At 38.0% G+C, this 14,384-nt stretch overlaps 1 protein-coding gene across 2 annotated transcripts in view; it reads right to left on the bottom strand.

Annotated features, from left to right (window-relative positions):
* MTMR2 (myotubularin related protein 2) overlaps nt 1–14,384 on the bottom strand; it is a 126,252-nt gene that overhangs the window by 52,923 nt on the left and 58,945 nt on the right. For both annotated transcript variants that reach the window (XM_032852743.1, XM_032852744.1), the window contains 3 exons: nt 5,760–5,835; nt 2,289–2,383; nt 2,022–2,132 (listed from right to left, as the gene is read on the bottom strand). In XM_032852743.1, the coding sequence (XP_032708634.1) occupies nt 2,022–2,132; nt 2,289–2,383; nt 5,760–5,835 (282 nt within the window). The remainder of the gene's footprint in view (nt 1–2,021; nt 2,133–2,288; nt 2,384–5,759; nt 5,836–14,384) is intronic.

The following is a 14,384-nucleotide window of genomic DNA, read 5'->3' as shown; positions in this document are numbered from 1 at the left end:
GGATCAAGCCCCACATCAGGCTTTCTGCTCAGCGGAGAGCCTGCTTCCACCTCTCTCTCTCTGCCTGCCTTTCTGCCTGCCTCTCTGCCTACTTGTGATCTCTGTCTGTCAAATAAATAAATAAAAATCCTTAAAAAAAAAAAAGAATAATTTCAAAACTACCCATTTTATCTAAGTGTTTTAATCTAAGCAGAATTCAAAATAGCTTTATTATATTTAGTCTATAAAACTGAATACAGGAACATTGCACTCTAATGCATCTGCAGTACACAAACAAGTAGGACATTTTATCACAAATCTGATCCAAAACTAGGAGGCTAGCTTTAACTTACTTTAAAACAAACATGTGTGGAAACCTAAGCTGATACCTTGTTTCTTCCTCAGTAAATATATTTACAACTAGTAGAGATGTTCATAATCACTCTTGTTAATTGGAGGTTATCTAAAAGTGCCACAGACAGGGCCCTACAAATGTTTGCGTTTGTTGATAATGGTCTTGCTCCATGGAAAAAACTGTATTTAAACTGTATTTAAAATGATCAAGATTTCAAAGTCTCCCTCTTTCACGTCCTCTCATATTCTACGCTCCATTTACTATTAGATTACAATAAAGTGATTAGGAGACAATGTGCTTGACACATTTTTCACAGCTATTATACTCTCAGAGCCCTTCTGACTATGAAGGAAAATGTATAAAAATAATTAGTAGTCATTACCTTTATTACTAGATTTACAAAACTACTAAGATTAGCATAAGAAAGTAACTTGAGGGGCTAAGTGGGTTAGGCCTCTGCCTTCAGCTCAGGTCATGATCTCAGGGTCCTGGGATCGAGCCCCACATCGGGCTCTCTGCTCAGCAGGGAGCCTGCTCCCCACTCTGTCTCTTCTGCCTCTCTGCCTACTTGTGATCTCTCTGCCAAATAAATAAATAAAATCTTTAAAAAAAAAAAAAAGAAAGTAACTTGAAATTTATGCATGTGCTGTTGCTTTTACTTTTGGCACTGGCAGAAAAGCAGGGGGAAAAAAAAGGTGATCTAGAACTGAAATGTGCACGGGTATTAATCAGGCCATAATGAGAATAGCTACCTACTGAAATGGCACCAGAGATGAAATGTCTATGACTGTTTGAATGATGAAAGTGTAAAAATCTTAAGTTTCATTCAAGCGTCAATGCATTTAATACAAGTTAGACATCTCCAAATCAAAACCACAATGGGGTAACTCCTCACACCTGTCAGAATGGCTAAAATCAAAAAATCAAGAAACAAGTGTTGGTGAGGATGTGGAGAAAAAGAAACCCTCCTACACTCTTTGTGGGAATGCAAAATGGTACAACCACTGTGAAAAACAGTATGGACGTTCCTCAAAAAATTAATAATTAATAATAGAACTACCCTACAGTCCAGTAATCATATTACTGGATATTTACCAAAAAAATACAAAAAACACTAATTTGAGTGGATACATGCCTTCCTATGTTTACTGCAGCATTATTTGCAATAGCCAAACTATGGAAGCAGTGTCCATCAGTAGATGAATGGAAAAGAAGATGAGGTGTGTATATATACACACATATATAAATATATACACATGAAATAATCAATGTCAAAGTACCTTGTACTGGGTCCGAAAGAATTCAAGCCTAATTCATAATAGATCATCTTTTATTACTCTTAAATGTTGTTGTTATCTTCTAGAATGATGTTACAGCATGAATGTACTTGACAGTTTGGAAACCAGTTTCTGCACATAGGCTCTACTTAATAGAAAGCTTTTCAAAGGGGTGCCTGGGTGGCTCAGTGGGTTAAAGCCTCTTCCTTCAGCTCAGGTCATGATCCCAGGGTCCTGAGATCCAGCCCCACAGCAGGCTCTCTGCTCAGCGGGGAGCCTGCTTCCTCCTCTCTCTCTGCCTGCCTCTCTGCCTACTTGTGATCTCTGTCTGTCAAATAAATAAACAAAATTTAAAAAAAAAAAAAGAAAGCTTTTCAAACCAAATAAAATTGTGTAAGTATAACATTTACCTTACACACAGTTTCTAGTCCATAAGAATTTTCACCTCGACTAGAAGCACCACCAATTTTTTCTACTCTACTTATCACACCAAGAGAGGCATCTAAAACAAATGGGGGATCCTAAAGGAAGGAAAGGAAAAAAATGATTAAAACTAAGCAATCGATACTGTACAATTATTTTAATTAGAAATGCCTTAATTAAAAACGATCAAAAATGAACAAAACTGCAAAGAACATACAGATATACATATAAAAATCTAATCCAACAAGTCTTACCCGTTCCATGCTTTTAAAATATAACCTGTAATTCGTGACAGTCAGAGTTCCTCGGACAGCACCAGTGAATGGACATATATAAGTTACATCTTTGGCTGCAAAAGCAAAGAGTCCACAATTTACTATACAACATGCACTATTAAAAACTGCACTCTTATCTTTTCACAAGTGAAATTTACTAAAATTCTGACTGCTGTTCTAACCTATGCTCCAAAATGACAGAATCAGTGTTCCAACAGAACCCAGAAGTCAAATCCAGGCTTCCAACCATGCAGAAATCTGGGATGGACTGAAGAGGTAGAGAGGACCCCTATCCTCTGACCGGAGACAAGGCTTAGCCTGATGGATAAAATACATGGGGAAGCTAGAGTAGTGGGTAGAAGGGTAGTAGTGATTCAGTCAATGACTGCAGATGTCTCAAGCCACAGTCACCAGTCAGCATAGTTTCCAGGTCACCTCATCAATCTGCTGGTTGTCTTCTGGTCAGTCTAATGTATCAACATTCCTCTAAAAATATATCGGAAATATATGAGAAACTCCTGACCTGATTATACTTATGGGGAAAGTACTATAGGAGAAATGCAATGTATATGAAACATTATCTCTTAGAAAGATAATAGTAAAATAAGAGGATATTATATTCCTGACCAAGCAACTGATGTCGAATTTTGGAAAGAAACAATCACAAGCATTGTTTTATTAAATGATAAATAATGGATCTACACAAGTATAATGCTTTTTAAAACCTTCATTAATTAAGCAGGATAACTCAGCTACCACTAGCTCAAAATAGTATTTAATATGGTAGAGTTCATAATGCCCACTACAAACTTTTTTACATATTAAAATATTCATAAATCCCTGGTATGTCATTATATCAGCAAATGAGCAAATAAAGGAATATCTTCATCACTCCAGAAAGTAAGGCACAACTAAGAGCAACAAATTGCAAAGAACTTTCCAGAGGGCTTCTGGGAAAATGCAGGGACATAAGATACATTTAATAAGGTATTGTAACTTCCTGACTTTGCTTTTTACTCACTACTCTGAAGGACTGAACATTTTGTATGGAATCTGAAATGAGACTGATCTTACAACAAACATTTCTAACCTTCAAAGTAGTTCCCTCAGGAATGTTCAAGTATGAGCTACATTTTTTAAATTGTTGTCTCCAATGCATGTTTCATTTAGAGGGGCACTTTTAAAATTAAATAAACCCATCATTATGGAAAGATACACAAACTTGCCTTACATATACTTTCTTGCTCTTATAAATTTTTACCTCAAGTAGAAAGGCTTTATTCAATATTACTAAAACATTTCTGGATTCTTTCCAGAGCCAGTTTTCTTACTTAACAAGAAAACCAACCTCATTATTCTATAAGCTGCCTCAAGGTATGTCCCTCTCTTAGTCCCATGTTTTTGTTACATCTTACCTTTTATTCTAAAATTAGGAGATAATATTCATGAAAGTACTATACATACAAAAGGGTTTATATCTATGTTACTATTATCATTGATCATTTGTTCTGCCCCCTTTATCCTTCCTTCTCAGTCTGGTGGTAGTTAAATCACACTGACGAAAGAATTTGTGCTTAGCAGGATTTGCGCCAAATAGATGAGAGATTATGACCGGGAACCACACCAGAGCAAATGACAGTAGGAACACCCAGCACTGATGGCCTTGCACTGCAGAGTTTATAAAGTATATTTCACCTGAGTACTTCCTTTAACCTTCATAACAAACCTGTATATAAGACTTATAATTACACCTATAAATTTTAAATGAGAATACCGGGCCTGAGAGAAGTATAACGAAAGCCTAATATTTCAGAACCAGGAAATGCTAAGATTAAGACTTGAAAGCAGATCCTCTGACTACAAATTTCAAATCTCTTTCCATCATGTCATGCAAAGCTAAGCCACTAACATAGCACCATCTGACTCCTGTGTTAAAGGTTGAAATACTGTAGTCTGGGGCTATCTCTATTTCTTATATGACCAGACCACAATACTCTGAGACTGTAACTTGCTTAAAGCATGCCGTTGATGTTCCTAACACTACTCTAACTTAAAAAACTACACTGAAGATTTACATTAGGCCAACTAAAAATCAAATGACTCTTCTAGAGGAATTAACATATTCAAGGTTATTCTAGCCTAATGCTTTACGTTCAATGTCATTTTTGCATATAATCAAGTCTAGATAGATAATTTTCAACCATAATATTTAATATATTAGGTATTCCTCTAAATTTTACAATACTGATACTGACTGGTGGTACCAAAAGAGCTTAGATTTACTAACCCTCTCAAATTTTCACTGAGTTCACAGGGAAAGAAGCCATATTTTCGGTGAGGTAGACTAAAATGACCTTGAAAATACCTGTCTGTAAGGATATAAAATATATACAAACAAATGTAATAGGTGAGAGCATGCAATCTGTACAGAAAGAGACACAAAAATATATGCTAAGTAATACAATGAAAGGGAAGTCCATTTTGCTGTGGGATGAGAAAAGTTCAAGGAACGGAGAAGCGTGTGAGTTGTGCCCCAATGGCAGGTATCCATTAGATGGGCAGAGATGGTGAGATGGTGCCCAGTGCGCAGGAAGAACCGAATCCAAAATACAGAAGGGGAGAAGTAAAGGACCTACCTGGACAAAGGTAAGTACACAGTCTTGCTCTCTCTAGCTCACACTGTATCACACTCTCTTCACTCCTCAATTTTCCTCCCTGGTTCCTCTTCCACACCATGTTGTAAATTGATAATAAAATGAAAGGTGACGTTTCTCTGGCTAAGAAGCCATTTGTTCTCCTAATACATTACTTCATTCCTCAAAAGCTATGGTATTTTTTAGATCACCACACAGATTTAATGAAGTAAAAGCATGAGGACCAAAAAAAAAAAAAAAAAGTCCATACAATTAGTTACTGCTTAGTTCTTTAGGCTGCAGAAGAAAAGCACCTACATGCAAACAGCTTGCTTTGCAATGGAGATGAAATACCTTCATCCAAAAACTGACATGAGTTTATTCAGAACAGATAAAGGAAACAGAAAGAAAGAATGTGTTTTAAGAAAAATCACTTGTACAAAGCGACAATCCAATATTTTATCTAGGCAAACCAATTTCTTACTGCAGTCATTCAAAATAATGAAATACTCTTGAAAATTCAGCAAGAGTTAAAAAAAAAAAAAGGCCCCTACTTTCAATGAATGTAGAGCAAACCAGAAAAGAAGCAGAATATAACTCAATCTGCATGTTACCCTACAGTCCAACTACAAAACCAGCAGGTGTAATGGGTCTAGGCGTAGGGGACACACCAGATACTGGGAAGGGTGGCAGTAATGAACGCTGCCAGACAGGAGGTGTTTTGGACAATGAACCTGTTCTCTCTACACTGAGAGTACTGAATAGTCTGTGCACTCAGAAAAGAGAAGGAAATTCGACAAAAAATACCATTACAGACCCATGTCTTTAATATTTTCTCCTGGAAGCAAGGGTGGTTCTTCCATTTCTGCTAATTTGTTAGATTCCCTCAGGACCTGGATTGGAAAGGGGAGGAGGGAACAAGAAAAGAAACATGCTTTATTTAAAGGCTACTTTTTCACTCCAATTTCAATTGAGCATATTTGCTCTTATTTAAAGTTACAACATTATATCACACATACTACTTTAAATTAAGTTACAGAGATTGTGATGTTGGCATGTATAACATGTGAAGCTGCAGTTTTTCTACCCAGCATTGACTGAGTGCCTACTTCGTGTAAGGTGCTGTACAAAACACTTGACATTTTTCTCAGTGAATTCCACAACAGCCCCATAAAGGGTAGATATCTGTTATTATCCTCATTTCCTAAATGAAGAAAAACGAATCAGACGTGACAATTAACTTGTTCAAGATCACACAGTAACAAGTCAGAATCTAGATATGAATTATAGTTTAGTGGACTGCAAAGCCCATGTTCCTTCCATTAAGCCATGCCCAGGGGCCTTAGTGCATTTAAACTCAGATAAAATCAGGCTCTTACGTAGATTTAACGTTTAGAGAATTTCGAAATGATGGTAATAAAGTATTTTGTTGAAGAGAGATCTTAAATAGATTAAAATCATGATCAACACTATACTGGAGTCCAAGAATGGATAGATACAGAAACATGGCTGTATAATAGATTTACAACCCAAACAACGACACACGCACACACACACATGTTGTCATATACTAAATATAAATATGTCATCCTAGCTACCATGAGCCTCCCCACCTCTTCCTCTTTCACTACCAAACAATAATCTTCATTGTCTCCAGTTTTTTTAGTTCCCATTAATTCTTCAACATTCTGCAATCTGGCTTTGCCTCCTAACCCAATCCTTTCAGGGAACCTACTTTCTTCCCAATCACCTACTCATTACTAAAGATAATGAAAATTTCTCAGCCTTTATTTTTATCTCTTAACTACATCTGACACTATCTACACTTGCCTGCTTCTTGAAAGCATACTGTCCTGTCAAACTCTTCCTTCTCTGACCATTCTTTTCAATGACCTTTATTCCCTTTCCTCAACCCTCCCCATTCCCCAGAGGTTTGTCTGTACATCACTTTACTCACTTGCTGATATCTCATACCTTATCTGTGACTTCACTTAACTTCAATCTATACTGCCAGCCAAGATTTTTCTTGGACTCTAAGTTCCATTCATCCCACTGCTAATGTTCCTCCCCAACCAGATGTCCCCCAGATTCCCTGAACTCAACAGATCTCAAATCGACCTGTGTTCCATACTTAGCAAAGGACACCAGCATCAATTTGGTTGTCTAAGCCAGTTCTGGGGAAGAGAGGGGCAGTGGTCTCTGTGCACCCTCAGGCCTTCTGCTTCAACCCTGACTCATTTCATTAGACTGAGAACCAATACCACTAGAAAAAAGATGCTCACTTTTTAAAGTAGCTTTTGACTCTTATTTCCTTCAATCCAAAAAGTAGATTTAGAGATTTCAAAAGAAGGTAAAAAGGAAGGAAAAAAACCACTGCTGCTTTAAAGGTCACCTTCTGCAGGCCCCGCAAACTCGGTTAGAGGTCTCTTCTGCATGCGCTCCTATCTAGCACTTACCACACCACTCTGCTTATCTGCTTTCTTGCTACCAGACTCTGAAAGAAGAGGTATCATATCTTAGACACTTCAGAATACCGAACAGAAATATAACACAACCCATACATGTAATTTTTAATTTTCTAGCAGTCACATTAAAAAAGTAAAAAGGAACAGGAAAAATGGATTCTAATATATTTTATTTAATCCAATAAATAAAAATATTATCTTTTCAATATGTAGTAAGTATTTTTAAAGTATTAATGAGATATTTTATATTCTTTTATTCATACTAAGCCTTTGAAACCCAGCGTGTATTTTCTACTTACAGCGTATCTCAATCTAGAGCAGCCACATTTCAAGTGTTCAACAGCCATATTTCTAGTGGTGCCCATACTGGGCAGTACTAATCTAATGAATCTAATTTTTCTTGATAATTAAGTCATTCCTTACTTTAAATTAGGTGCTTAGGGAGGATTAGACAAAATGGTTAGACACTATTGCCAGAGCCCAGTGTTCACCTAAGGCCAATAAACTAAGAACTACAAAGAACAAATTAATTCTGTTTAATAAACTTGCAATCTAAACAAATAATATCATTCTTTTGAAAGCTTAATTATTTGTTTCATAAAGTAACCTTAATGCAATACCTAAATAACTAAAACATACACAAACATATAATTTTTTATATTCTGCATTCTAAATCTTATAATAGGTCCTATTTTTGAATGGCACCTACTTGCCAGTTCATGATATAGCCTTTTAGGAAGTCAGAAAAAGAGAGCAGGAGGAAGGAAGGAAGGAGAGAGAGAGGAAGAATGAGCTTGTGAAAATGCAGAAAAACAGGATATAAACTTGCAATATGCAAATATATATACTTTTCCTGGGTTCAAATCCTGACCATGCCACATGCTAAGTCCTCTTGGGTAGAGTGCTCAACTTCTTTGTGCCTCTATAAAATGGTAATAATCATACTACTCCACAAAAGTGTTAAATGAGTTAATACATTTATACCAGTGTTGTCCCATAATATATACTTAAAAAGTGTTTTCTCTTGAGCACAATAAAAATTTAGATTAATAACTGATGACTAGAATCTGGTAAGAACTTCTACTAACTATGAAAATAACGGAATTAGATTGAAAGACACAAAAACAACTAAAACAGTACACAAAGAACAAAAATCAAACATGCTGCCCATGTGAAAAATCATTTGAAATGTTTTATCCTGGGGGCACCTGGGAGGCTCAGTCAGTCAGGGGTCTGCCTTCAGCTCAGGTCATGATCCTGAGGTCCAGGGACTGAGTCCCAAGTCGGAATCCCTGCTCAGGGGGAGTCTGCTCCTCCCTCGGCCCCTCCCCCTGCTCATGCTCTCTCTCTCTCTCTCTCAAATAAATAAATAAAATATTTAAAAAATAAATAAAATAAAATGCTTTACCCTTTGCCTATCATCTACCACCAGACTTGGAAATACAGAGATTATGTCCCTTACAAAGCCACAGGAGTTCCCGCACTGCACAGGTATACATTCTTGTGACTGCTACAGTGTTGTTTCCCAGGACTTACTGTCTCTCTGTATTTCTACACTCTGAAGAAAACTGCAAAGCCCAGAAAATGTGTGTTGTACGCAGGAATAGAGAGGAAGGCAGTTCTGGCATAAACACAGGGTAGAACAGGAGGCTTAATCTTCATAACTAAAGTTCTTTCTTTTTTTTTTTTTTTAAGATTTTATTTATTTATTTGTCAGAGAGAGAGAGAGCACAGTAAGGCAGAGTGGCAGGCAGAGGCAGAGGGAGAAGCAGGCTCCCTGCAGAGCAAGGAGCCCGATGTGGGACTTGACCCCAGGATGCTGGGATCATGACCTGAGCCGAAGGCAGCCGCTTAACCGACTGAGCCACCCAGGCATCCCCATAAGTAAAGCTTTATAAAGTGAGAAAAGAGACATGCAAGTCATGCATGTTGAGAGTCATAGGCTCTCTTATATTTGCTCTGACCAGAATGTCACAGAGCAAGGCAATGAAGAGAAGCCAGTCAAGATCCAGTATCTGCCCAGAAAAGCTGCCCCAGGTAGCGGAGTTTTAACAATAGGCACACACCAGAGGATATACAAAAACAACTCACTTCAGAGCTAAAGATATAAAAGGAACTCAAAAGAGTGAACAGAGCAGGGCCAAGGGCAATACAGATCCTTTGTTGGCAAACACTGATTATGAACAAATCTATCCTTACACAGAAGAGGGAAAAAAAACACAGGGTCTACAAAAAAAGATTATTTGACAAGGAAAAGGAGGTATCAGCCTGAGGCTCAACAAAAAAAGCAATCTTCTGAAAAGAATTATCCATAGGCATTAGCAGAAACATAAGCTATTTGGAAATCAACCATATTCCCTAAGAAATAAAAACAGAAATTCATAAGGAGAGACACAGTGATACTAAGAAAAATGGGTAAGATAAAGAATGATTGCAAAAATTTTAAATGTAGTAACAAAATCTGTGTTGGAAATAATAAAGAACTGAACTGATTAATCAGAAAACAGCATTTATGTTGAGGGAAAACATGAAAACTGTTCAAAGAATTTGTAGGAAAAAGGCAAATCAAAACATGAAGGAAGATGATAAAGAGCCAATGAAAGAATTCTATTTCCCAAAAGAAAAAAATCAAAACAGAATACAAGCAAAAATCCAAGATACAAGTGAAGAACACACTTTTGAAATGAATAAAGATTTTCTAAGTTCGCTGATCAAAATAGTTTGCTATGATCCACATAAAAATCCATGAACAGGGATGCCTGGGTGGCTCAGTCTGTTAAGCATCTGACTCTTGATTTCAGCTCAGGTTCTGGTCTCAGGATTATGAGATCGAGAGTCCCACATCAGGGCTAACCATGGAACCTGCTTAAGATTCTTTACCTCTTCCTCTGCCCCCACCCCCCTAAAAAAAAAAAAATCAATGAATAGAGGTATATATAAGTGAATTGTAGCAAATGTTTTTGAACTGTAAGAATTAAAAGACAACCCATGAGGCTACAGGCCAAAAGAGAGAGGGGTCTGGGGGAAGTTGTGTACAAAAGCAAGATCAGGCCAGCTTCAACTAATCTCTACAACTATACTCCAGAAAACAGTAATAAAATGTAACCAGATCTTTGAAAGAAAATGCTGTGACCTCTCTGACACGTTTGATGGCAACAGGAAGTTATTCTCAGATATGCTAAGTCACCAAAAATATAACCCACATGTCCTGCTTTTAAAAAAAGAAAAAAAAGGTGTGGGGGGGGCTCCTGGGTGGCTCAGTGGATTAAAGCCTCTGCCTTCGGCTCAGGTCATGATCCCAGGGTCCTGGGATCAAGCCCCACATCGGGCTCTCTGCTCCACAGGCAGCCTGCTTCCTCCTCTCTCTCTGCCTGTCTCTCTGCCTACTTGTGATCTCTGTCAAATAAATAAATAAAATCTTAAAATAAATAAATTAGAAAAAAGAAAAAAATTACCTGAGGCAATAATTAAGCTGAAAAGGGGAATTAAAACATATATAAGAAAATTGTGTCTTCTTCAATTTCTTTCATGAGTTTTCTGTAGTTCATCGAGTACAGATCCTTTTTACCTCTTTGGTTAGGTTTCTTCCCAAGTGTCTTATGGTTCTTGGTGCTATAGTAAATGGAATCGATTCTCTAATTTCCCTTTTTGTATTTTCATTGTTAGTGTGTAGAAAGCAACTGATTTCTGTACATTGATTTTGTATCCTGCCACATTACTAAATTGCTGTATGAGTTCTAGTAGTTTGGGGGTGGAGTCTTTTGGGTTTTCCATATAAAGTATCAGACACAAAAAGATGAAAGACCATTCCATGCTCATGGATCAGAGGAATAAACATTGTTAAAATGTCTATACTGCCGAGAGCAATCTATACTTTAAATGCCATCCTGATCAAAATTCCACTAGTATTTTTCAAAGAGCTGGAACAAACAATTCTAAAATTTGTATGGAACCAGAAGAGACTCCGAATTGCTAAGGAAATGTTGAAAAAGAAAAACAAAACTGGGGGCATCACGTTGCCTGATTTCAAGCTTTACTACAAAGCTGTGATCACCAAGACAGCATGGTACTGGCACAAAAACAGACACATAGACCAGTGGAACAGAGTAGAGAGCCCAGATATGGTCCCTCAACTTTATGGTCAAATAATCTTTGACAAAGCAGGAAAAAAATCCAGTGGAAAAAAGACAGACTCTTCAATAAATGGTGCTGGGAAAATTGGACAGCTATGTGTAGAAGAATGAAACTTGACCATTCTCTTACACCATACACAAAGATAAACCTGAAATGGATAAAAGACCTCAACGTGAGGCAGGATCTATCAAAATCATAGAGGAGAACAAAGGCAATAACCTCTTCGACATCAGCCACAGCAACTTCTTTCAAGACATGTCTCCAAAGGCAAAGGAAACAGAAGAGAAAATGAACTTTTGGGACTTCATCAAGATCAAAAGCTTCTGCACAGCCAAGGAAACAGTCAACAAAACAAAGAGGCAACCCACGGAATGGGAGAAGATATTCACAAATGACAGTACAGACAAAGGGCTGATACCCAAGATCTATAAAGAACTCCTCAAACTCAACACACACAAACAAGATAATCATGTTAAAAAATAGACAGAAGACATGAACAGACACTTCTCCAATGAAGACATACAAATGGCTATCAGATACATGAAAAAATGTTCATCATCACCAGCAATCAGGGAGATTCAAATCAAAACCATATTGAGATACCAACTTACACAGTTAGAATGGCCAAAATTAACAAGACAGGAAACAAGTGTTGGAGAGGATGTGGAGAAAGGGAACCCTCTTACACTGCTAGTGGGAATGCAAGTTGGTGCAGCCACTTTGGAAAACAGTGTGGAGAGTCCTCAAGAAATTAAAAATAGAGCTACCCTATGACCCTGCAATTGCACTACTGGGTATTTACCCCAAAGATACAGATGTACTGAAAAGAAGGGCCATCTGTACCCCAATGTGCATAGCAGCAATGGCCACCGTCGCCAAACCATGGAAAGAACCAAGATGCCCTTCAACGGACGAATGGATAAAGAAGATATGGTCTGTATATACAGTGGAGTATTATGCCTCCATCAGAAAGGATGAATACCCAACTTTTATATCAACATGGACAGGACTGGAAGAGATTATGCTGAGTGAAATAAGTCAAGCAGAGAGAGTCAATTATCATATGGTTTCACTTACCTGTGGAGCATAAGGAATAACATGGAGGACAAGGGGAGGTGGAGAGGAGAAGTGAGCTGGGGGAAATTAGAGGAGGAGAAAAACTATGAGAGACTGTGGACTCTGAGAAACAAACTGAGGGTTCTGGGGGGTGGTTGGGTGAAGCTGGTGGTGCGTATTCAGGAGGGCACGTGTTACACGGAGCACTGGTTGAAGTGCATAAACAATGAATTTGGAGACACACACACCAAAAAAAAATTAATTTAATTTAGTTTTTAAAAAAAGAAATTTGTGATGTATAGCAAAGACTTAAGTTTTACATCTTAACTACCTTCCTGCCCTTCCCCCCCCAAAATCCACTTACTGCCACCCTACTAAACTCTCTGAATCTTAGTGTCATCATTTATGTTATCAAGAAAGATTTTATCTTACAGGTTTGTGAATAGGAAATGAGATAGCTGCATCATAAAGGGCTTTGTAAGATGCTAATGTAAAAAATACTTATTATTCTTAGCAGCATCAAGTTAAGTTTTTACTGTCTCTTTCCACCATGGCCCTAATCACATGATGCTTTGTCCCTCTGATCAAAATAGACAGGCATTAATATTTGAGACTGCATGTCATAAATCTCTCTCACCCCTGAAAATTTAGCTACAAAATAACAAGCATCTTACTATTTCTAATATTACAAGGAAAGCAGCAAGAAGAGTGATGTCAATATCATGGCATCATACCCTAAGATGGCCCTCATTCTTTTTGTCCCTTCACATGTAAAATCTGGCACATCTCCACGAACCCAAGTGCCTCCACAGGAGCTCTGGAATCAAGGGACCCAGGAGGAGCCTCACCCACTTTTTCAGCAGGTAACAGGCAGGCAGAACCCAGTACGGGCTATGGAAACAGTAGGAAGCTATGAACAGTCTCCAAACCTTCTTGGCTACAGCACCTGGAAAACGCTAACTTGGGCAGATACACATGGATGAGAAAGCCTTTACAGAAGTCCAGGTTTCTAGAGGAGAAGTTCCAGCATGCCACTGGCAGGAAGAAAAAAAGTCTGGACACAGGAGAATGGGTAAGAGGAGCTTGGCCATCACCACTGCCCCCCCACAAGGTTCCACAGCTCAGAGAAAAAGCAGGTTGGGGATCCTTCCCATGGGGGAAAGGGAGAGCAGTGAGTCAGTGCTCAGCTAAAGAAACCCATCTCTCTTCCACAGCACCTAAAGTATTAAAACAAGGCTCTGTGACGGGAAAAAGGAGAAGTTCAGGAAAGAGACAGGTAAGAATTTCAGAGATGAAAGGGATGCAGTTCTCCACTCTGTACTCCAATAGGAAGCCCACCCATGAGTCACTGGGAAAACATCATCTAAAGGATGCCCTCCTCTAAGCCACAGAAACCTTCAACATTCCAACCACCAAACCCACACCCTCCTCACTCTGCAGCCTACAAAGGAACCTCCATCATCAGGCTATCAGCAGATTTTTCAGCAGTAACCTGGCCATGAGAGAGGAAATGAGATATTCAAAGTACTAAAAGGAAAAAAAAAACTGCTAGCCATGAATATTTTATCCAGCAAAGGTATCCTTCAGAAGGATAGGACTGAAGGACAGGACTAAAGAAGTAATAAAGACTTTCCCCGAAAAACAAAGGCAGAGGGAGTTCGTCACCACAAAGTCTCCCTTGCAAAAAATACTGAAAGGACTTCTTCAAACTTAAATGAAAAAAAAAAAAAAAATACTAATAGAAACATAAAAACATATGAAAATATACATCTCACTGGTAAAGGTAA

The sequence above is a fragment of the Lontra canadensis genome, unplaced genomic scaffold, assembly GCF_010015895.1.
Source record: "Lontra canadensis isolate GAN:19392208 unplaced genomic scaffold, GSC_riverotter_1.0 scaffold7, whole genome shotgun sequence".
NCBI lineage: Eukaryota > Metazoa > Chordata > Mammalia > Carnivora > Mustelidae > Lontra > Lontra canadensis.
This window is presented reverse-complemented; position numbering and strand designations above follow the sequence as displayed.